The sequence below is a fragment of the Thamnophis sirtalis genome, unplaced genomic scaffold (genome assembly GCF_051295495.1).
Source record: "Thamnophis sirtalis isolate CommonGarterSnake01/CBP01778 unplaced genomic scaffold, rThaSir2_p1.2 scaffold_3, whole genome shotgun sequence".
Lineage (NCBI taxonomy): Eukaryota > Metazoa > Chordata > Lepidosauria > Squamata > Natricidae > Thamnophis > Thamnophis sirtalis.
The window spans coordinates 126937759-126962140 of record NW_028261383.1 but is presented as its reverse complement, the minus strand read 5'-3'; the positions used below and the strand labels follow the sequence as shown (position 1 = coordinate 126962140).

The window sequence follows — 24382 nt, the reverse complement described above, 5'->3', positions numbered from 1 at the left end:
TAGAATTTTCCTAAAAACCAGAAAGACATTTAAGCCATGCTGGTTTAAATGAATGTGATGAACGAGCACAAAGCACATTTGAGGCACATTAAGCTCTATACCTTTGCATGGGGTCCCCAGCATCCCAACCATGGAAGGATAAAAAAAAAAAAAAGCAAGAAGGCGAGAGATACGTGCCAGCCCACCCTTTTCACATGCTCTTGGTGCTCAGATGTCAAACTACAACTTTTATTGTTGTTGAGATCTGCAGACAACAGGTTCGGAGCCAGGGCTGCTGTAATTTGCAGTCTTACTCTTTGAATGTTGATAAAAACTAGGAGGCTCAAGGAATGTTGCTGCCAGGATTTTTGATTTGTGGTGTTTTTTTGGGGTGTGTCAACCATTTCTGGATTAAGCTGGCAGAGTCGTCGTACCCCTGTTTTAATCTTTATTTCATCAAAACAGCAATGGCAAATATCACACTGTCAACATTAACACTGCATGCATTGGCATGGCGGGCGGGGGGAGTACATATGACCTGCAGGTTGTCCATCCCTGCTGTAGATTCTGGCCTTTAAATTTGGCCTTAGAGTTCATGCCTGACATTCAGTGAGGGCTTCCCAAATCATCTACGTCCTGGAAGGGGAATTCCCTTTATCTCCTGAACAGGATTAAGATTAGTGGATAACTGTGGTGGAAACTGCACCTTTAAAAGATGTCCAAGGCATCATGGGTGTAATTCAGACAGATTTACAGATGGGGATCATAGATGGATACAGTGATGGAACTTTGATTCTGGCAATTGCTTGCTTAGACCTTTGTCCAGAATATCTGGACAGTCTCTGTATTTCTCTACACAGTGTAATTCTTGGATTAAAAACCTGTGGAAAGAAGGAAGGGGGGAGGGAGGGAGGAAGGAAGGAAGGAAGGAAGGAAGGAAGGAAGGAAGGAAGGAAGGAAGGAAGGAAGGAAGGAAGGAAGGAAGGAAGGAAAGGAGTTTTTCTAAGGGAGGATCCTTGTATGAAAATCTCTTATAGATAGTCCTCAATTTACGACAACAATTGAGCTCAAAATCCCTGTTGTTAAGCGAGCATTTATTAAGTGAGTTTTGCTCCATTTTATGATCTTTGTTGTCAAAGTTGTTAAGTGAATCTGGTTTCCCCATTGACTTTGCTTACCAGAAAGTTGCAACACACACACACACATGCCCCTGGGACCCTGCAACCATCATCAATATGAGTCAGTTGCCAAGTGTCTGAATTTTGATCACCGGGATGCTGTGACAGTCGTAAGTGTGAAAAATGGTCCTAAGTCACTTTTGTCAGTAAGTACTTTTTTCAGTGGCATTGTACATTTGAACGGTCCCCAAAGGAACTGTTGTAAATTGAGGACTACCTTATGCAAATGGATCAATTTGACCTTAGGAAGGATTTTGGTTCTTGTGTGAACACATTGGGGCCTATATGTGTGTGCGGAGGCAGAAGAGATTGCTGTCTGTTTTAACTGCACCATGAGTTCTGGCCCTTATTCCTCCTGTGTGAGGGTGCTTTTCTAGCAAGACCACATTCTTCCTCTTATCATCCCACATAGATGGTTTTGTGTTTTTGCCTGCAGGAAGGAGCAATAGAAATAGTTTGTTGTTTTTGTCAGTTGCAAAGTCGTGTCCCACCCATCGCAACCCCATGGACAACATTCCTCCAGGCCTTCTTGTCCTCTACCATAGTTCTGTAATGCAAAAAGAATCCCTATAGCCCTTATGTTCTATATAGTCATTGTATATTCTACTTCAAAGTTAATTGGGCAGGAAGAAGTAATTCAGGAGATGAGATTTTTTAATGATGATTAAATAATGCCATAATAGAGGGCCTTACCATTAACTAAATAGTAACAGCTACCACAATGCATAATAAGGGAGATGCTTGGATCTTGAAGAGTGTCTTGGAATGGCTTATTTTAACACATCGCCCAATCCATTTTCTTACATGACATTATTAGAAACAATTAAATCCTTCATAAGTATGTTGCTGGGGTCAAATAAGTTTGGTATCCATATACAGTATAAGTGGAAACTATTTTCTGGTACTTGGAAAAAGTAGGTTTCTAGGTTAAACATAATTTTTATGATTGCGGTAATCTAGTTTTTCAAGAAAGGAACATCCGGGGGAAAGCATTTGACCTGGGCTTGATAGAAGAGTCTCTTGTGCATGCTCTGTATTGGGAAGAAAGGAACTGGATCAGCAATCCAATCACCTTGGAAATGTCAGGATTAAGAACTATCTCTAGTAGAGCATGTATAAGACGCCATCATTCATGAGTCCACTTCACAAGACTGAAGGGAAGGACCATCCCAAGTCTCCTTGCTCCATAGAAAGAGGAATACAGAGTAGTTTTGTAAGAAGGAAGAGACCAAAGAGAAGAGGCCTCTGATGCCGGATCATTGAATCAGATGAGTGAGGAATGGGGAAAGAAAAAACTGTGGATTACGGTATTGACATCTGACTTTCAGGGACCTTCCAACAAGCAGCCTTTTGCCAAATAGGAAGCTCTTTTTTCTTGGACTATTTCTGCTTTATGAACCTTCCCTAATCTGGATTCTCAATGAGAACTTTCCTGCCAAGAGACAATGTTTAATGTGATGATTGGCCATTAATTAGATCCTAGTACGAATCGGAAGTGAAATATATGCCTACATGTCCCATATGTTAAATTGAAAGATAGTTCTACATACTGACTCAGTGCTAGACAGCCATGCAAACTAAGAGGTGTAGAACTGCTCAGGTTCTTAAAAACTAATAATTAGCCTTTGAAAGTTGTTTAAATAATTTAGTAATTAGATGACTCAGTGCTGTTGTGCCTTTTCATCTCAGAGCTATTGAGCAAAACATAACATTTTATTTTATGATTCCCTGGACCAAAGCTGACCTTTATTACACCATTCATTCACTTACTTTTAGTGCACTACAAGCTGGAGATGTTGTTGCAGTGTATTGAATTAAGTTTTCAAGAGCTTAATCTCTCTCCATGCGATGCATCCTCAAACTGACATCTCTTGTACAGCATTTTTTTGAATTTGGATTGCCTGCTTTGGGATCCCATGAAGGAATATTTTTGGGTGGCAGGTGGAGGGAAACATTTCTGGAGCATCAATGGGACAGGGTCAGTTACCTAAGAAAGAGGAACAGTGCTCTTTGGAATCTCTTAATCCAGCGATGGCGAACCTTTTTTGGCCCGCGTGCCATAAGTGGGGGGAACGCAGGAGGGTCGTGTGCGGGTGTGCCGCACCCATAATGCAATGCATGACACACACACCGCAGTGTGCATACACGCACTACAGGCGCCCCCCCTCATTTTTTGCATGCTTTTTTCGCCCTCCCCAGGCTCCAGAGGCTTTATAGGAGCCTGGGGAGGGCGAAAACAGCCTCCCCCGCCCCCTGGATGCCCTCCAGAGGCTTCAGGGACCTTCAGGAGACTTCCCTGAAGCCTCTGGAGCAGTCAAAACGACCCTCCAAGCAAAGCCTCTGGAGTGCCTCCGGGGGGGGGGGCAGGGGAGGTTCTTTTCACCCTCCCCAGGCTCCTATAAAGCCTCTGGAGCCTGGGGAGAGTGAAAAATGGCTTTAAAAAGGGTGAACTCAGCTGGCCAGCGTGCACATGCGCGCTAGCCAGCTGACAGGGCAGCGCCTTGCACGCCCTGACAAATGGCTCCGCGTGCCACAGGTTCACCATCACTGTCTTAATCCATTTAAACATTCCTCTTCTAAATAGAATTTAGGCAGCACCTAGTTGAGTTTGATTGTTCTAACAAGGTAAGCAAAGTTTGGTCATCCTTGGTTAGTCCTTGGCTAAGAAACCACCACGAAATCTCCAGGCCAAGAAGTTGAAGATTCATCCTAGAAAAAGGCAACCCATAAGATTGCCAAGACAACTGCTTGGATGTTGTCCCTAAGTGTCTTCCTTGACTTCCTAAATCAGCCATCAGTAGACCATACAAATAAACCATATTTACACCAAAGGTAGGTTGCCAATTTTTTTGCTACCGGTTTGGAGGAGTGATGCTTTTGTGAAAGCCCAGAAGCATCTGGGTGGGCGGGCGGAGCCTCCCACCGCCGCTACTATCAGGCCGAACCGGCAGCAACCCACCTGTGATTTACACACATTCAAAAGAGACAACAAAAAGCTTAGAAGGAAGCAAGTCTACAATACAATCCTTCCAGCAACCAACACTCAGATGAAGAGCGAATTGACAAACCGTCAAGCAGTAAACAACAGTCTAATCAAGAAACTACCAGGGAGAAACACACACACCCAGTAACACTGGCAGGGTATATATATATATACCGGTGTATGTATGTATGTATGTATGTATGTATGTATGTATGTATGTATGTATGTATGTATGTATGTATGTATGTATGTATTAGATTTCTTTTACAACCCCCGGTATGCCCAAATATGGGAGGAATGTCACACTTCCACTCTCTGTCCTTCGGCTCGTCACAAGAGACCATCCAGGCAGAAACCCAATATTTTTACTGTTGCCTTTTTGCTACATTTGTTATATTTATGCTGATAAATAAATAAAGGGAGACTAGTATAGATCTATTTCAAGCTATTTAGCTCTCATCAGCTAGCCATACCCTTGCTGGGAATCGAACCTGTGCTCTATTGCCTCTTAGGCAGATGTGTTAACCATTGAGCTACAGGGCTCGACTCCTTATCAGCCAGGCCAGGGTGAAAGGTATATATTTAAAGTCACAACCCCTGGTATGCCCAAATATGGAAGGAAGGTCACACTTCCATTCTCTGTCCTTCGGCTCGTCACAAGAGACCATCCAGACAGAAACCCAATATTTTTTACTGTTGCCTTTTTGCTACATTTGTTATACTTATGCTGATAAATAAATAAAGGGAGACTAGTATAGATCTATTTCAAGCTATTTAGCTCTCATCAGCTAGCCATACCCTTACTGGGATTTGAACCTGGGCTATATTACATGTTAGGCAGACATCTTAGCCATTAGGCCACAGGCTCTTATCCGTTATCAGCTCAGCCAGGGTAAAAGGTATCTATTAGTTGTTTTTTTTTTTAATGTAACAAAAAGGCAACAGTAAAAATATTGGGTTTCTGCCTGGATGGTCTCTTGTGACAAGCCGAAGGACAGAGAATGGAAGTAGTGATCTTCCTCCCATATTTGGGCATACCGGGGGTTGTAAAAAAAAAAAAAATCTAATAGATACCTTTCACCCTGGCTGAGCTGATAACAGATAAGAGCCTGTGGCCTAATGGCTAAGATGTTTGTCCTCCCCCCCACGGGCCAGGAGCCTCAGCCCTATCCCCGGGAGTGCGGGGGTGCCAGCTCCAGCTTCAGCTGCTTGAGAAGCAGCTCTCATTGCAGGCAGCGGCGGCAGAAGTGGCTTCGGTGCCTCGTGGAGCGCGCGAGCCGCCCGCTGAACAGCTAATTGCCGCGCCGCCGTATTCATTTTAATTGCTGTGGGGGCCGAGCGGGGGTGAGGAGAGCGTGCCTGGGGGCCGTGTGGCTCTCCCCGACTCTTCTCAGTGCAGCGCCGGCTCCTGGAAGCCCAGATTTGTTGCCGGCCTTTTTGCCCGCACACGGAGTTCCGGCGGCCATTTTGAAGGTCGCCACGTGCGCGGGGCCTTGTTTCGGCCTACCTCGTGGGTGAGGCCTAGCACGAGGCTTTGGGCCTAGCTTTCCCCACAGGCCCTTAGGTCCTGGTTCCGGTGGGACTTTCGGAGGCCTGTGTTCCTGCTCCCTTCGTCGGACACGTGAGTTGGGTATGGACGAGGGATTGGAGATTCCCCAGGGCCAGGTGGTGGGCCCAGCTGGGGGTGAGGAGGCCCTGGATCAGGAAGTGGGGCGGGGGGCTCCCCCCCAGGGATCCTTGGTCGCCAGGCGCCCTTCTAGGTCCTCCACTAGGGAGGAAGCCAGGCGGCATAGGGTGCTGGGGAAGTCTTTTGCGAGAGCAGAGAGGCAGGCCCAGTCGGCCAGGCCTTCATCCCGGGACAGATCCAGGTCCCCCCTCGGGCCTGTTTCCAGCAGATCTTCCCCTAGGGGATTTAGCCCTGCTTCTTCCTCAAGCTCCCCTGGCAGGCCTCGGGCCTTCTCCAGGAGAGGGCATTCCCCTTCCCCTGCAGGTGATCCTCTGGAGGGTACGTCCAGGGGCCCCTGCTCCTCTCACATGTTGGCAGCCCAGGGTCCTGGTTCTGTTTATGGGGATGTGAAGGATCTGGATAATCTTCCTGAAGGAATTAAACAACTTATTTCTGCAGCCATCTCACGGGGCATTGCCCAACGGGACAAGGGCTCCATTTCTTCTAGGCATGGGGAGCTAGGCAGGGCCTAGTATCGAGCTTCCTCTCCTTCCATGGTCAGCGAGGCGTCTTTCTTGGGGGGGGGAGAACCTCCAGGAAATGGGCTTCTTAGATGATGAGAATGCGGCCCTTTCTGACGAGCCTTCTTCTAAGGGCCTCTTTGTTCCTGCCATGTTTAAGATTCTCTTGGACAAGGCACGGCAGACCACTAAAGTTGGGACGGGGGATCCGTCAGTGCCCCCCCCCTAGGGATCCTGACATGGCTATGTTTTCTGCTACGGCCACCAACAAGGAGGAGATTCCTGCTCCTCCCCTGTTTTTGGAGGTCTTGACCAACCAGTGGGCTCGCCCCTCCAATTTCTCGGCTCCTGGCAGTAATGACTGCCGGCACTATAACGTGGAGCAGACCTTTGCTCAGGCCATTCAGCTGCCAACCATTGACAACCCGGTGGCCACCCTTGTCTCCTCCTCTCCGGTGGTGTCGGGCGACGCCGCGGATAAGATGAAGCCGGAGGATAAGCGTGCAGAGCTTACCTTGCGGAAGAATTTTAACGCCACGGCGTGGGCTATTAAGTCCGCGGCCTCGGCTTCCTACTTTAACCGCGCCACAGTCATGTGGCTTAAGAAGCTTCAGAAGCGCATTCCTATCCAGGATGACCGAATCCACCAGGATCTGTTTAAGATCATGGTGGCCTGCCAGTTCTCGGCTGATGCGACCCTGGATACGGTCAAGTTTGCCTCCAGTGCCTTGGCCACCTCTATCACCTCTCGTAGGCTTCTTTGGTTGCGTCACTGGCAGATGGATAACAAGGCAAAATGGGATTTGGCGGCCGCCCCCTTCAAGGGGCCCAATCTTTTCGGGGAGGCCCTCGTTCCCATCCTAGTAGAGGATAAGGACAAGAAGAAGGTCCTTCCTTCTAAGGCTAAGAAGCCCGAGACTAAGTCACGCCCTTTCTGTAGGCAAAGGTATAGGGCTGCAGATTATGGCTATAACCAGCGTTTTTCTTCCTTCCCAGCTGATAGACAGTTCTCCGGGCAGTCCTTTCAGGACAGGAATTGATTCCAGGGCCAGGCTAGGCGGCCCTTTCATGGAGGAGGCGGCCGTCCCTACTGCAGGGGGAAGTGACTCGAACCCGAGTCGTCCCATTGGCGGCCGCCTCTCCCTCTATGCGGATCAATGGGACAAGATCACGTCAGACGCTTGGGTCCGAGCCACGGTTCGTCACGGTCTCAGGTTAGAATTTCTCTCCACTCCTCCAAACCTCTTCCGGTCATTCCCTCTGTCTCTGAGTCGGGAGCGCCGCCGCCTGATGGGTCAGGCGATTGCCCACCTTCTCGACATTCGGGCGGTGGAGGCAGTTTCTCTGGGGGAACGAGGCCTGGGCCACTACTCCAATCTCTTCGTGGTTCCGAAGAGCATGGGGGGCTGGAGGGCGATTCTAGACCTCAAGCGCCTGAACAGGTTTCTGGTGTACAGGCGCTTCAAAATGTCATCCCTCAGATCTATCCTTCAGGGCATCAGGAAAGGGGACTTCCTGGCCTCCATGGACCTCACGGAGATCTATCTTCACATTCCCATCCTGCCCGCTCATCGCCGGTTCTTGAGGTTCTCTCGCGGGTCCCGCCACTACCAGTACAGGGCTCTTCCCTTCGGCCTAGCCTCGGCCCCACGGACCTTCACGAAGGTTCTAGCGGCTCTGGCGGCTCATCTGCGGTCTGTGCCGGTTCGGCTCCAATGTTATTTAGACGATGTCTTGGTTCAGGCGGGGTCTCTTCCTCAGGCCGTCTTGGATCTTGGGCTCACCATTCGGAGCCTTCAAAGCCTGGGCTTTTCGGTGAACGCCAAGAGCCATCTTTCCCCCTCCACTCGCATTCTTCACCTGGGGATAGTCATAGATTCCGAGTCGGGGGTGGTGAGTCTGTCTCAGGAACGGCAGGACAGCCTCCGTCGGCTGGCGAAAAGCGTTCGCGCAAGGTGGTTCACTTCCATCCTCTCTCTGTCACAGTTATTGGGCAAGATGGTCTCTTGCATCGGGATTGTTCCGTGGGCCAGACTTCATCTCAGGCCTCTCCAGTGGGAATTCATCCCCTTTCAGAGGGGACGATTGAGCAATTCTCTTCGGACTCTCCGTCTCCCGGCGGGGGTCCGGGTCTCTCTGGCGTGGTGGCTCTCCCTGGCCATTCAGCGGGGCTGCTGCTTCTGGGAGCCGGACAGGGTGACCGTCACCACGGACGCGAGTCTGTTTGGGTGGGGGGCCCTGGTGGGCTCTCGGATGGCGCAGGGCAGGTGGTTGGCCTCGGACCTCCGCCACAACATAAATTGGCTGGAGCTGAAGGCGGCGCGACTAGCTCTGCGTCACTTCCAGTCCTTGGTGGAGGGGCGTCATGTGCTCCTCCTGACGGACAATGTGGCCACCAAGGCACACATCAATCGTCAAGGTGGGACCCACTCGCGGGCCCTCTGGTTGGAGGCTCTGCGGCTGGGCTCCTGGGCAGAGAGGCACCTGCTGTCCTTGGTGTCAGAGCACATCTCGGGACTCTCCAATGTCCAGGCAGATTGGCTCAGTCGAGCGACTCTGGACAACGGCAAGTGGCAACTCCACCCGTCACTGTTCGGAGGATCTGCCAAAGGTTCGGATCTCCTCTGGTAGACCTGTTTGCGTCGCCCGCGAACTCCCAGCTTCCACAGTTTTTCACCCGTTTCCAGTCCAGATCGGTGGAGGGCACGGATGCCCTCCGGAGCCAGTGGCCCCCGGGCCTTCTTTATGCTTTCCCTCCCATTCCCCTCATCCCGGGGACCATCAGGAAGGTGGTGGTGGAGGGGGCCCTGGTCATTCTAGTGGCCCTGTATTGGCCCAGGAGGCCCTGGTTCGCGGATCTGGTACAGCTGTCGGTGGCCCCTCCGTGGAGGATTCTGCAGGGGGAGGTAGTCTTGCTGCAGGGGGCTCTGGTACACCCGGAACCCCAGTGGCTTCATCTGACCGCCTGGCTCTTGAACGGCAGCTTCTGAGGGAGGCTCATCTGTCCTCCGGGATCATTCATACCATCGAGGCGGCTCGGCGGCCGTCGACGACCCGCATTTATAACTCCACCTGGGCGGCCTTCGTCCGATGGTGCTCGCCTAGGGGCATTTCTCCCGATAGGGCCACCATTCCCAACATCTTGGATTTCCTTCAGAAGGGTCTGGAGGACGGGCTTTCGCAGAATACTTTGCATCGCCAAGTGGCAGCTCTGTCTTCGGTCCTGGGGGGGTGGGGTCTTCTTCCCTTTCCCAGTTTCCCCTGATCACGCTTTTCCTGAAGGGGGCAGCTAATCTCAGGCCTTCCCCCATCCACAAGTTCCCCTGGTCCTCAGGGCCTTGACGGGGGGCCCGTTTGAGCCCCTCCGCTCAGTTCACTTACGTTTCTTGTTGCTGAAAGTGGGCTTCCTGGTGGCGATCACATCCGCCCGACGTATTTCTGAGCTAGGCACCCTGTCTTCCAGGGATGACCTTTGTCACTTTCACCAGGACAGGGTGGTTCTTCGCCTTGACCCAGCCTTCGTCCCGAAGGTTTAACTCCCCCTTTCATAGGGCTCAGGAGATCGTCCTGCCCGACTTTTTCCCAGGCCCATCCAATGACAGGGAACGTCTCTGGCATCGGTTGGATGTCCGCCGCGCTTTGCAAATCTACCTCCGGCGGACCGGGGAGGTCCGTAGGTCGGAGGCCTTGTTTGTCTCCTTCCAGCCGGGGTCGCTGGGATCGAGAGTGTCTTTGGCTACCATTGGCCGTTGGCTGCGTCAGGCCATTGTGGAGGCTTACGGGGCTTTGGGTCGGCCGACCCCATCGGGGATCACGGCCCATTCTACTAGGAGTGCCGCGACCACGGCGGCGTGAGCCACGAGGGCCCTGTTTTAGGACATCTGTTGAGCGGCCACTTGGGCTTTTCCGACATCTTTCATCCGACATTATCGTCTGGATGCTTTCGCGTCTGCGGATGCGTCCTTCGGTTGGAGAGTCTTGCAGGGGGTGGCGGCTGAGGCTCCCTTTGGACCCTAGTGGTTCTTGTTCTCCGGCCCTGGGACCTTAGCTTGGGTATGTCCCACACGTGACCACTCCCTCCCCCTCCTCTGGAAAAAGGACGTTGGTCTTACCTGAATGTCTATTTTCAGAGTGGGGGAGGGAGTGGTCACGACCCGCACTGAGTTTTGTTCATTGGGGCCAAGGGGAGGGCCCGGGTGTTCCCGGGGTTTGTTGTGGTTGTTTTTTTGTTGTTTCAGTTATACCGTTCAACTTCGAGAATCTGGGCCAGGATTGGAAGGCACCAGTATTTAAAGCTTCGCTCTCAGTCTTTGGACCAATCAGGCTAAGATAAAACCCACACGTGACCACTCCCTCCTCCCACTCTGAAAATAGACGTTCAGGTAAGACCAACGTCCTTTCACTGTAAATTGTTCTGCGCATGTGTGAAGAACAGTTTACATTGAACTGCACGCGCGCGCATAGCACACATCTGGCGCACAAGGGCAGCGAACCAGTAGTAAAACCGGGAGCAACCCACCTCTGGACGGGATGGGCTGCAAGGAGAATGTCTGTAGCCTTAGGCTGTGCTTGCCAATTGCCCAGAGCTCAGGCAACAGATTGCTAAGGAGCAAGCTGAATGAGCTTCTGAAAGTTCTGGATTCTTCCCAAAGGTTTTTTGTTTCCCCTTTTTCCAGGGGCACAGAATGTTTAAGCTCTGTGTCTACTGCAAAGCTTGTTCCTAATGTCTCAAAGATGCTTCTTCCAAAAGGCCACTAGACTTTCTTGGGTTTTTTTTTTCTTTTTAAAATGTTTCACTTCTCATCCAAGAAGGTTCTTCAGTTCTAACAGTTCTCCATTCAAAACTGAAGAAGCTACTTGGATAAGAAGTGAAACATTTTCAAAGAAAACACACCCCGCCCCGAAAGTCCAGTTGGTTTCTGGAAAAAGCTTCCTTGGGACAACCATGACCTAAATAATTAAGAATCTTCATAGACAATTTGTTCCTAATCTTAGTGCTTTGTTCCTCTCAGTGTAAGGAGCCCAATTCTCAAGTTATCCATATTTGAATCACATTCCAGGTTCACACATTCATGCCTTCTGGTGTAGGACCTCTGCATTTTCAGCAGCTTATCTTGACCTACCTACCTACCTACCTTCTTTCCTGCTTCTTTCTTTCCTTCTCTCTCCCTCTCCATCTCTCCCTCCTTTCAAACATCTATGCTGCCCATCTCACTGAGGCGACTCTATGTGGCTTGACATCTGGGGAATGAACCTACAGAGGTGGCGATATTATTGCTGCTGTTTCTCTCGCTTGTGCCACAATGACTCTTGATGATGTTGCAGATGATATTGCAGTGCGACATGCAAGACCCAAGGAGGTGGGAAGAAATCACATTCTCTCTTAGCTGATAGCCACCCTGTGTCCAGCTGACCTTCTCTTTGTTCCTGAGAACTTGCCTATTCTGGATGGAGACTGTCTGCCCTTCTAGTTTGGCTCTGAGCTTTGTCTCACCTAAACCAGAGCCAAACCTATACTTGGGTTATGAAAGATGGTCATTTGTTTTACTTAAAGGTGTCCTAATATTTTGCAATTATGTGCAACATGCTATAATTGGAAGAGGATCCAGGGTCTGAAGAGTTAGGCAGGCTTCCAGCTCGGTCTAGTTTTTTGTTTAAGGCAACATGGGGACATGTTTTTTCTCTCCTTCCCTATAAACAAAAGATTCATTGTTGTGGCACCAGCCACCAACTGCCATTTCCTTCAGTCCTTGTGCATTGTTTGTGTCTTTGGCAAGTACACCTCAGAATTATCTCTGTGATTGTTGCTAAACCACAACTCCAACGCCAGCTAACTGCCTTTTCTTTTTCTTTGACGACAAAAGCAAAGTGTCCAATCCCAGAAAGAAATGGATTCTTCCCACTGCTCAGCAAACATGGTTGGGACTTAGAGCTGGCCTTGAGTGAAAGTTATTGCATTGGGGGAGCGGAGATGAATTTTTAGAAAGGGAGAGGAAGTAGATCAGGAAGCAGATATTTGGATGATCCAAAGTAGATGATCACAAACAAGAGACTTTCTTCAGTTCTTGGACTGAGGGCATAATTTCCACTGTGTCACTGGTGAGGATTTATTGACAGAATCTGGAGACTTGTGGAAACCAGTTGAACAACTGGGGCACCTTGGCTGAACTCTCACATGATGCCAAATGAGGATTGCTGCAGAAGCCCTAATGGCCTGGTTCATACTTTACTTTTAAACCAAACGAAATGCAGCTCATTGCAACTTTCCCCACTGCTGAGCTAACATTTTTTCTCTTCCTCTCCTGACTTGTGGTAACTGATGGTCACGTACAATGGTGGTTCCCCTTCCGCTCTGAGTCCTGGCTTTGAATCTGATGATTCCCCTGCCAGATGTCGGTCAAGGGGAGGAGTTAAATGACATGCATTATTACGCTGTTGCCATACAAGTGCCATCCCTTTCGTGTATCTGTTGTGACAGCACGCACACGAAAAGGGACTAGGTTAATATCGTGATTCTGGATCAGGTCCTGTGTATTCCTCTGTTTGTGCCCTAGTTAAATATAGGGGGGGGGGGCAGCCTGTAGTGTAATATATAAATCTGGCCACTGTGTTGGTATCATAGCAACCAGGTCTTAACAGGCTTCTTTGAATATATATCACAAATGTAATTCAACAACTTGCTTTTGCAGTTTTCAACCCTTTCATTAAGGCATCATTCTGAATTTTGCAGGTTGTTTTGCAGATTATTGGGTTTGTGTGTTCTTACTCCCACTTACCCAGTTAGCATTCAAGAATGCACAGAAAAGTTGCTTTAAACCATATCAAGCCTTAGTTTGATGGAGAGTAATTGTCCTGCTTAGCAGTGGCTCTCCATGCAGAATTCCCCATCCTTTGCTACTTCACTGTTTTCTTGGCAATGCCAGGAACAGTACCTGGAATCCCCCAGCATGCAAAGCGGCTGTTGCACCAAAGACTTGCAGTTCTAGACCCTGAGTCACTTCCTCTAATGACTTTCCAAGAGTTGAACTCAATTCAACATTTGTGAAACAGCTAATTATTCAGCCACGGTTTTTCTTTTGATTTAATGCCATAAAACAATAAGGCCAGCGATTGAAAAGTGTCAAATGTTAGATCTCAAAAATTTAAATCTGATGCAAAAAGAAGAGAAAAATATTAATACTGTAAAGGAGTACTAACTCTGTGAGTGCATAAAGGATGTTCAGAGGAAGATTTAGGTTACAACAGCATTTCTGATAAAAGACTAGATGGAGTTAAGCAAGAAAAATCTTGGGGCAGGCACAGGATTTGGCATCAGCAGTTACTTAGAAGAAGTGAAAAGATGATCTCAAGGTTTATGGTGTATGTAAATAGTTCCTATTCTTACATAAGGTTGGCTTATATTCATGAACCTTTTGAAGTTTATGGAGCGGGGAACCAAAGCGAAACACAACTTGCAGAAATAAAATAATCTGCAATAGAAGGTTCTGTTTCATCGTTGCATTATTAAAGTGTCCTAACAACTACACGGTTGAGTTTTAGAACTGCTGGCAGACAGTCATTTCTGGTCAAAATAGCATTGGTAATAAAGCTGAAATCCAAATCTTCGGGCATGCAGGTCTTGTGAAAGGTTTGGCAGGTATGAACACCTGCCCATCCCAAATCATTGCCCTACACATTAGATGGCTGCTATCAACCCCAAGAAAGCTTGGGGAAATGGATGGAAATTAATATCTTGCTGCTGTTGCTCCACAGCAGAATGCTGTTCACTCACCTGTCACTGCATTAAAGCAGCTCTTCCTATTCTCACTTTTGGGGTACCCCATGAGGTGTGCAGTAAACAAAAGCAGTGTCAGCAAGGTGAGATTGTGCTAGGGAGAATTGTGCTTGGTCTACAGTCCATGGCTCATGATATACCTTTTCAGTTTGTGCCTTGCGGCCCCTGCCCCAGATATTTTCTATAAAATTATAGAAAAGATTCTGCATAAAATCCATGAAATTCCATGCATTTATTTGTTACAGTTGGTTAAAATTGCAGTGTACAAAATTTGAGTGTGTTGGACACATGAAATGGGAGCGTCCATGTTAGGTTGGGGGGGGGATATGGATTTGCTACAATATTCACTGGGTGATCTCCATGATCTCTCTCTGCTTTCCAGAGTTTCTATGAAAATAACATGAAGGCAGGAATAAAACCACACTTGTTCCCAGTTCTCCTTGAAGGCAGCTGTGCTATAATTGAAAATGTAGCAAATCTCTGTATGTAGGCAGCAATAATTGCATCGGTGTTTCAATCTGATCACCTGCCTACTGGGCGACAGAGAAGGGAAAATACCAGTACCTGTGGTTGATACTGCCTAGATGGTTTTGCAATTCACACGTACCTGTATGGTATGTAGGCCAGAGGCGGTGCTGGTACTATTTGCCTCACACAAAATTGTGAGAGATTGTAATGGTGCAAGGCACTCACTGAAAACCATAATACTGGGCCAGTTTTGGAGGGATCTAAGGACCAAATGGATATTTTAAGCAACTGGAAGGTACTAATTTGACCCCTTAATCCCTAATGGTCTCCATGTAAGGTTTCTTGGGTCCCTGGATAAAAGTGTGCAGAGAAATATATCCACCCACTCATCCATCCATCCATCCATCCAATACATACACACACACACACACACACACACACACACACACACATACATGTAAAGTTTCCCCTCGCACATATGTGTTAGTCGTTCCCAGCTCTAGGGGATGATGCTCCTCCGTTTCAAAGCCAAAGAGCCAACGCTGTCTGAAGACATCTCTGTGTCATGTGGCCAGCATGACTAAACGCCGAAGGAGCATGGAACTCTGTCACCTTCCCACCAAAGGTGGTTCCTATTTTTTCTACTTGCATTTTTACATGCTTTCGAACTGCTAGATTGGCAGAAGCTGGGACAAGAAACAGGAGCTCACTCTGTTACGCAGCACTAGGGATTCAAAACGCTGAACTGCTGAACTTACTGATTGACAAGCTCAGTGTCTTAGGCACTGAGCCCCTCACATATTATCTGTCCTGCTCCTTAACCAATTCCAAAGACAAAGAAGTTGTCAATTTTTGCCCCATATTGGATCTGCTCTGTGGAAGTGACTGCAGAGAATGGTGTGTTTCTTTATGTACGTGTGTGTGTGTGTGTGTGTGTGTGTGTGTGTGTGTGTGTGCATGTGAGAGAGAGGGGGTGGGGTTCTGATGATGGGATATATTTCTGTAGCAAAATTGGGAGATCCCAGAGGAAGCAATGATCCTTGAGTCAACCTGTTAGTGGTTACGGGATATGCTAAGTAGTATTGCAATGGGTTGTAGAAATCCTGCTAGAAGAATAAAATGAATTCACTTCCTTTTTGTTTGTTTGTTCTGTTCTTTCTCCCTCTTAGGTCTTTTACCAGAACCAGTTGCCAATGGTGAGGTGGAGAAGGTAAAAATTACTGCCAATCACATGGTTCCTTGATAGATGTGTTAGAATCAACATTCAACATTGCAGATTTCTCTGTTCTATATGTGTTGTTATTGGTGGTGGTGGAGCATCAACAGATTACTGAACTACTCTCATGCCTTCTGAGTCTACATTGTTGGCCCTAGTTTTCCAATACATTCACATTGGAGATAATACAGAAGCATTGCACATGCCAAGATTGTGTTCTCATAGTTGTAAAATATTTTCTTTCTCCTTTTTTTAAAAAAAAAACCTTCCCTGTGCAAACTGCTCAGAGCAGCCCTTGGCTGGCTGCCAGATCAAAAGGGTGAACTCTTCCTAAATTGGTAAAGGAAGGTGGGCTGTGAAATCATTGCTCTTGATGATCCTGTAGAGAAAAGCAGTCTGAGGAGGGGGATGGCCGATGCCTTGGAAGGCCTGTCACTCATTTCAGAGCCTGCCTCTTGTCACTGAATAGAATGGCCCATTCTTCACCCCATGGGTGGAATCTCACATCTTTTAAAAGGCCAAGTTACTTCCAGTCTGCTTTGAAAAAACAAAGCCTAATTAAAGTCGGAGAAGAAGGAAAACCTCATTAGAAACGTGTTTTTTTAAAAAGGGCTGGGCTTTTTTAAAAAAAATGAATATACATTCAGAGACAGAATGAGGATGTTGCCAGACTATGGGTAAACAGGATAGTTATGTCATTCAATGTCATTTCCCCCCTAGTTGGTCTGAATGTTAATTGCAAGCCAATAGTTGCTGTTCTGCACCACAGATGAATATGCCATATGATATAATGCAATAATCACTTTCAGAATCATTTCATATACATCTATAGAACAAATATAGAAGTATATTTATTTATATTTATATATTCATTTATTTATATCTCACATTTTTGAACCACCCATGTGGTTCAGAGGGAGAATCTCTTGTTTTAAAAGACTCTGGAATGCAAATATTCCTTGGGGCAACATTTCAACAGAATTAAAGATCTTTCAGTCTTTCAATTTTCCTTTTTCCCAGAAATCCATCTCCTAATTTGTCCAGCTTAGCTCTTTCCCAGAAATTTCAAAGTTTAATAAAATCTCAATACATGCATAGCATTTTACCAAAAATAGACTGCTTAAATTGTGTACATCAGCTGAAAGTTTGGTGCTATGAGAACAACAGAAGGCTGCTGCAAGGAGATTTTAATGAACTATTTGCTTATCATTCAAATCTGAACAAATTGTGGTTAGTCTTAACTATATTTGGTGGAAACAAGCAAGACTTTAGCCAGAATTGATCAAACTGTCTTGCTTTTTCTAATCATGAATCATAGTTTAGAGTTTATGGTGGCATGATAAACTCTAATGAATAGGGGAAGCAGAAGAACTGAATAGGGAGTGGCTCATTGTAATAGTACTTGGTCGTGTGCAGCATCTGAATACACTCACTGGTGTAAGAACAAGTGAAGAAAATGCTCTCCCATGTGGATAACAAATTTATTGGTCCTAAGGCAAGCAACACGAAAGGGGAATTTGCTCTAACTTAGCTTGAGGAATTGTGCTGCTGGTGGTTTATTCACTTCTTTCCAAAAAGCTGAACTGGCCAGTTGGTTTAAAAAAGAGAGATGAAGTTAGCAGATGAGTGAAAGAATAGCTGCTGGGCATGGACTCATGGGATTGTCACCCTTTTTCCAGATTGATTTATGCGGCATTCATTCTGTTTCACTTTCTAATTCTATATTAGATGGCATCCATTCTGTTTCACTTTCTAATTCTATAATGCCCTCCAAGTGATTGGTCAAAACAGAATCGATAGCCCACACAGCTTCCTTGTTAAATACAGAAACATTCCCCCTCATTGTGAGCCGCCCGGAGTCCTTCGGAAGTGTGTGGCATACAAAACCAATAAACGAAACGAAACGAACGAAAAGTTCCCAGGGAAAGTGAGGAATTGCTACTGCACCCACAGCTCAGAATTGTACAAGAAAAATTCTTTTGAATCAACTTCTTATCCTTGTATTGTATGTTAACAAGATTTTTTCTGACCTTGTTGCCAGCAGCTCAGGGGAGAATTTAAATGAACCTTGATACAGAGAACAATGGTCTTGAGAAGAATGGACACAGTGTATTTACACAGACAGAACTGACCAGTCCCTTATGAGAAGCTATGGTGGGATAGCAGTTAACAATTCAGTTGGGAAATAGGACTATGAGATCATCATGACTGGCTAAAAAGAAAGCATTACAATAAAATGTGTTCCGTTCCACTGCCTTTAATTTGAAATAATGCTGTGCCTATTACTTAAAGAGCCCTCTCCTGCCACTACAAGTTTTTTTTCTTTCTTATTTCTAGGGGAACCTTAGAGATGAACAAACGGAGATTAATCCTGAAAGCCCTTCTAGCCCTATGACCCTGTCTCCTTCTTCAACTCTAAGTGAACCTTCCATTGAGGTATGAACACAGTCTGGGTGTAGTAGGCAAATGGGAGTGATGAGTGATGTGGGTCATCCAATGAGAGGTGTAGGTAAATATTCCTTTGACTGTCTCAAAAGACCAGAAGGATACATGTGGTACTATTTTGCAGTGATGGAGAAGCTAGGTCCCAGTTTGTTTGGTAGAAGAAACATTTTTCTCTTAATTTGTCAGCAATAGCACTTAGACTAATATCCCATTTTGCAGTGCTTTTACGGCCCTCTCTAAGCAGTTTACAGAGTCAGCATATCGACCCCAACAATCTGGCTCCTCATTTTACCAATCTTGGAAAGATAGAAGGCTAAGTCAAACCTTGAATCGGTCAGGATGAAACTCCTGGCTGTGGGCAGAGTCAGCCTGCAATCCTGCATTCTAACCGCTGCACCACCATGACTCAATGATAAGTAAAACTTCTGCAGTTTCTTTTTGCGACTGCTTGGAAAGATTACATTATCCTTTTTTTTAAAAAAAAAAAAGAGGTTTGTTAAATACTTCTACTTTTTATTTGGTGAGAAATAGCTATTGGAGATTTAGTAACAGATTAGGAACTGTCAGATGTTCCTGCTGAAAACAGTTGAAGGGAGGTGATTTGCTATTTGTACCACAGGTGGGTTGCTGCCGGTTTGGCCGAACCAGGCCAAACTGGCAGTGGAAGTCAGACCTGGGTTGCACAACCGGCAGCGACTCAGGCCTGCCACGCTCCTGAATTGGTTCCCTTGCCGCCACTGGACCGCTGCCATTTTGGATTTTAGTGTTTAGAACAATTTACATTGAACAGTGCACGGGGTTGTGAACCCGTAGTAAAACTGTCAGCAATACCCCTGATTTGTACCCAACACTAATCTAAGGATCTAGTTGTGTCCAGGGAGAGTTATTAAAAAAAGAGGGACTAATATCCCCTTTGGTCATAAAGCTAATTTGATCTTAGGGAGAGTCACCCAACCCATTTCTGCATATATCCAGTGGAAAACCCCAAATGTGGCATATTTTAATACTGCGTGGGTGTGGCTTTTGTGATCCCGAAAGTGGATGAGGCTGAATTCTGTGAATGCTTAAAAGAGAGTTATTTAGACTAGCCTTTTTCTGCAGGCTCCCAAAGTGGATTAGATCCTTTTTGCAAATTATGTTGCCGTTGTGATCTTGCAGAACAACTTGGCATTGCTGTGTGGCTTAAACACTAAGACTAAACTGACTTTTACCTTGATTTCCTTTGATCAGCCTAAAGCTACCTGTCTTTAAAGTAATTTTTTTAAAAATGACAGTTTAAATCTAGAATCATGGCTTATAGTCCTGGCTGTGTGAGTTCCTGAACCCAGACAGGAAATTAAAGAACAGTGACCCACCTCACTGCTCTCTTACCCTCCAGCCTGTGGTCCCAGAGCAGGACAACAGAAAGAGACCACAAGCACAACTGCTTCCGCTGCAGTATTTCCATTGTCACTTGGCTGCTCCTTTTATTCATAAATTCACAATAAGTTCTGTACAATAAAAATTTAAAAAGTAACATTTTTAAGGTTAATCTTTTCCCATCCTGCAGCAAACCAAAATATTCCAGGCCCTTTAATATCAGGAGATGAAAATAATCTTCCTGCTAGGTGCCTTCATAGGCTTCATACTCATTGCTACTCCAAACTATAGAGAGTTGTGTCATGTAAATGCACACAGGAATAAGTGTGTGGGCTTTGGGTCACCCATAAGACAGAGGTTGTTTCAGCAGAATAGCTGATAGCTGTTGGCTATATTGTCTGTTTTTGCACCCTTTTGTTCTTACAGCTGTACTCTCATGAGAAGGAGGACAAACTTAGCACCACATCCGATCCCATTCTTGACTTGGACATCCCACTGGCAGTAGCCAAAGAGCGCGCCCATCAGAAACGCACCAGCAAACGGGCACCACAAATGGACTGGAGCAAGAAAAACGAACTCTTTAGCAATCTGTGAAGCACCCCAAACCCTCGAGCAGGGAGGTGATGTAAGGGCAATATTGGAAAAGCTGGCCAGATCATGCCTCCCCTTCCCCTTCCCCTACGCATTCCTGTTCCCTAGATACATTTCCTTGCCCTTCTTCTCTTCCCCTCCCTTTGCTTGGAAATGTAGATGCAAGATCTCGTCTTGCCCTGGGTCACCTGAAAGGGCAAACACATGGCCTGATAATTCTGCCTGCACTGTTTTGGAGAAGCAATTGTATTTAAAGAGGAGGATGAGACATTTTCATATACCCTCTATAAATAGCTAAAGCTAGTTTGTTGGCTTCAAGATGTGAATCCAAAATGAATTTGGTGTCTCAGTTGGATCTGTAGTAGGAGACACGTACACATATCTATATATAAAGAGAATGTATGCACAGGACAAGGATGTAATACGTCAGATGCCACACTGAAAAGGGGGACTGTGATGCGTAGCTGTATTGTAGGTCCATTAACTTTTAAAATTGCTGGTTAAACATCTAAAACCATTAATCCCTATAGATCTCAACTGGCTCTCTTCAGAGAGAAATCATGTTGGATGCTGATTGAACTATTCCAGACTATGTCCTGTTAGGACCATAGTTTAAGCTTACTTTAATTCCTAATTTGATTACAAATGAACATCCTTTTGTGGGGCAGTTCCTCTGTCCTCTTTTCAAGGAACTGCTTTGCTACGAGTGGAGAGAAGCATTTCTGATGCTCCACCATCTTCTCTCTTTTTGGGTAAAGACATTCCTGGATTGCCACTGCAAGAAAGGGCTTAGTAGGCAAGACCCAATACTTCTTGCTTAATGCTTTGGAGGTTTCAAAGTATGGGAAGTAGAATAATTGAAAGCTGTTGTAGCAGCCAGCCTGTGAGGTTCACTTTCTTTTGGCCAGGGGGATATGGTAAGGAGTCGTACCTAATGCAGCAATCAAAAGCACACAAGGATAATATCCTATGCTCAATTTACTCCAGAAATGGAGCCAATCAGGGTTTTCAATAATCATGATGAATTAACAACTTACTAATAATAGTGTTTTCATTTCTGGAATTGTTTTCTAATTATGGCTCATTTCCCTGTATCTGTGTATAGTATAAAAATCATTCCTCTTCCATAAATATTTCTTTTGTTTTTGTTTTCCTTGATTAATGTTTGATGTCAAATATAAGAATCTGTTTACTGGAGCAAAATGCTGCCTTGATTTTGTGTGCTTATTTAAAATTAAGGATTATTTTTTTTGAAAGCCACATACACAGATCACATTGTATGCAAAAGTTGAAGTCTGCATGAGATTAGCCAAACTCTCTAGTCATATAATTTAACTTATAACCTTAACCGGGGTAAGTGAGAGCTGTAAATTCAAGGCCGGCAGCTGGCTGATGTAATACAAATAACACACACACACACACACATACTTTTTCCACTCTCCAAATAAGAATAGACGAGCTTTTGTCTCTGCCTGTTGGGCTGGATAATATATCGGACTTACAGGATCTGCTTCTGCTTGAAATTAGAACCACAAGCCAGCATATTCTGTAAATTCCAAGGGTTGTGTTTGTAGAATGAACTCTTGTTAAAACAAGCTATGCATTTAAGGCCAATATGCGCTCTTAGTCAGAAAATCCAAGTAAGAGATTACAATTTTGCATTCATATTCATCAGGTGATGCCAGTAAGAGAAGAGAAACAATTTGTCCACAAGACTGTACTGCCTTTCATTTTCGATGTATTGTTTGCTGTCAAGTGTGATATAATGTGATTATCTCAAATCAATGTTCTGGGCCTTGTACTTGGGAACCATTTTACAACAGGCAATCAGGCAAAGGCCAAAGAAGATTAGGAAAGCAAAGGCTTTATTAAATGGCTCTCCCATTCTTCATTAAAGCCCACAAGGATCTTGCTTGATAAAGAGTTGACTAATCTGATTTTTGTGTGTGTGTGAAAATTATTAAAAATGACTGAATGAGTTAGAGTGGGGGAGACTAAGTATCCAGGTTTAGGGTAGGTAGAAGTAAAGGCAGTTTACACGTGAATCCAAGATGGCTCCCAATTTAGGCAGTGATCAGCTTTAGGGTCGCTTGGTTTCAAAGATGTTTTGAAGTAGGCCGTAAGGTTTGGAGAGTGCTTGGGGTTTGTGAACATAATTATAAATCAGCTGATTGTATCATCCCATTAGCCCCAAAGGACTTTCCAGTGAGATTGTTGCCAGAGAAGCCATGGTAATATGTTGCTGCAAAAATAGCCAAGAGCAGTGGTGAAATTCACATTTTTTTACTACCGGTTCTGTGGACGTGGTTTGGTGGGCGTGGCAGGGGAAGGATACTGCAAAATCCCCATTCCCTCCCCACTCCTGGGGGAAGAATATTGCAAAATCTCCATTCCCACCCCACTCTGGAGCCAGCCAGAGATGGTATTTGCCGGTTCTCCGGACTTCTCAAAATTTCCCCTACCAGTTCTCCAGAACCTGTCAGAACCTGCTGAATTTCACCCCTGGCCAAGAGCCTTATGTTCCCTTAAAAGCCAACCTTTTTAATGCTTCTGTGACTTATTACTCACTTAATCAAATGCACAGTAATAAACCCATCATTTTTCTGATGAAGTGGACTTGGATTCCTTGGAAGTTTACAACATAATCAGTTGATTACATTAATCTACCAGTGGGGCCTGCAATAAAATGCAAAGTGCTTCTGGGCACAGCTACTTCACTTAGCTTCCTTCCTGAACTCTTCATTTCAAAATATTTCCCTTTCAATTCCTGCTACTCAAGATCATGAACGGTAAACAGGATCCATCCTAGAGAGACTGTTTGAAGTATGTTTGCTTTTAGACCTCTGGTTTTTCCTCCTCCTGATGAAAAACGGTTTGTGCTTTGCAATTATTTTCTTTCGGAGAGCCTTGAAAATCCACCATTCTTATCAGTGGTGGGATTCAAAAATTTTTACTACCGGTTCTGTGGGCCTGGCTTGGTGGCCGTGGCAGGGGAAGGTTACTGCAAAATCCCCATTTCCTCCCGATCAGCTGGGACTCAGGAGAGAGAAAATAGATGGGGGCAGGGCCAGTCAGAGGTGGCATTTACCGATTCTCCGAATTACTCAAAATTTCCGCTACTGGTTCTCCAGAACTGGTCAGAACCTGCTGAATACCACCTTTGATCCTTATGTATTCACATAACATTAATATTGGCCTGAAAGAGAAGCCAGCAGATCCAGTTTTTCATGACATTGGGAATAGCTTGAGATGAGGCTTCTTATTACAAGTCAAACTGCTTTCGAAGGACAAAGGGCAGGTGAGGATGAGGGTAGATCATGAAGTAACACCACGTTCAAATCTTTGAAGAATTTCCCATGATGCCTTAATAGTTTTAAGCCAATAAGATCTTAGAAAGAGTCACCCTATAATAGTTAAAATCTCCAAACTCTTTCCTTTTAACTAGGCCAGGCCTGATTATCCAGCTTTCACTGCCTGCTTGCCAGAAGGGTACAAGTCATTTGCTGGACATCAGTTTCCATTTTATTGCAGGGCCAGAGCTGCCACAGAAATCTTAAGCCCAGTAATCATATAAAGAGTTTGGCCCATGTCAAATCGGCATTAGCATTTACTAGGCTGAAACCTGCTTTATAATTCTCCTCAGTGTACCAGGTTGCTCAGCTAATTCATGTGTTCCCTGAAAATGGTGTAATTTGCAGCACAATCCTAGGCAAATGTAATGACTGAATAAATCCCATTGTGTACAGTACAGCTTATTCCCAGATAAGTAGATATTATTAAACTTTCTGCCTTTGTTTAACAAATTCTGCCAGGCTTCTAAGTGCAATGTCCAATGTAGTGGGAACTGATAACAACTTACCTGCCATTTTTCTGTCAGTAAACTCCAGAGCATCAGGACTTCATTCATGCATCAACAATATATAAACAGCAGTGCAAACAAGAACTACATCCAGAAAGAGCTTTAGAAATGCTAGCCAGAGTCTGTTGGTTGTTTTTTTTTTGGGGGGGGGGGGACAAACAGGTTTTGGCTTTTCATTCAAGGCCCGCATATGGACGTTGATTGTTTCTCTCAGAAAGGTCCTCATTCCATCATGGTAGGTTGCATCAAAGTGTTATTGTCAGGGTCACATCAATGTTTACTCCTCCTCCTCTCTGTCAGCATATGTCAATGTGTTTTATGCTGCCCTGATGACAAAACTAAC

General features: G+C 45.7%; 1 protein-coding gene across 1 annotated transcript in view; it reads left to right on the top strand.

Moving 5' to 3' along the window:
- Window positions 1-22101, top strand: part of NHERF1 (NHERF family PDZ scaffold protein 1) — an 89832-nt gene extending 67731 nt beyond the window's left edge. The window contains exons 4-6 of the mRNA XM_014071582.2: window positions 15739-15779; window positions 18123-18221; window positions 20016-22101. Coding sequence (XP_013927057.2) covers window positions 15739-15779; window positions 18123-18221; window positions 20016-20183 — 308 coding nt within the window. The 3' untranslated portion in view covers window positions 20184-22101. The remainder of the gene's footprint in view (window positions 1-15738; window positions 15780-18122; window positions 18222-20015) is intronic.
- The last annotated feature ends 2281 nt before the right edge of the window (window positions 22102-24382 follow it).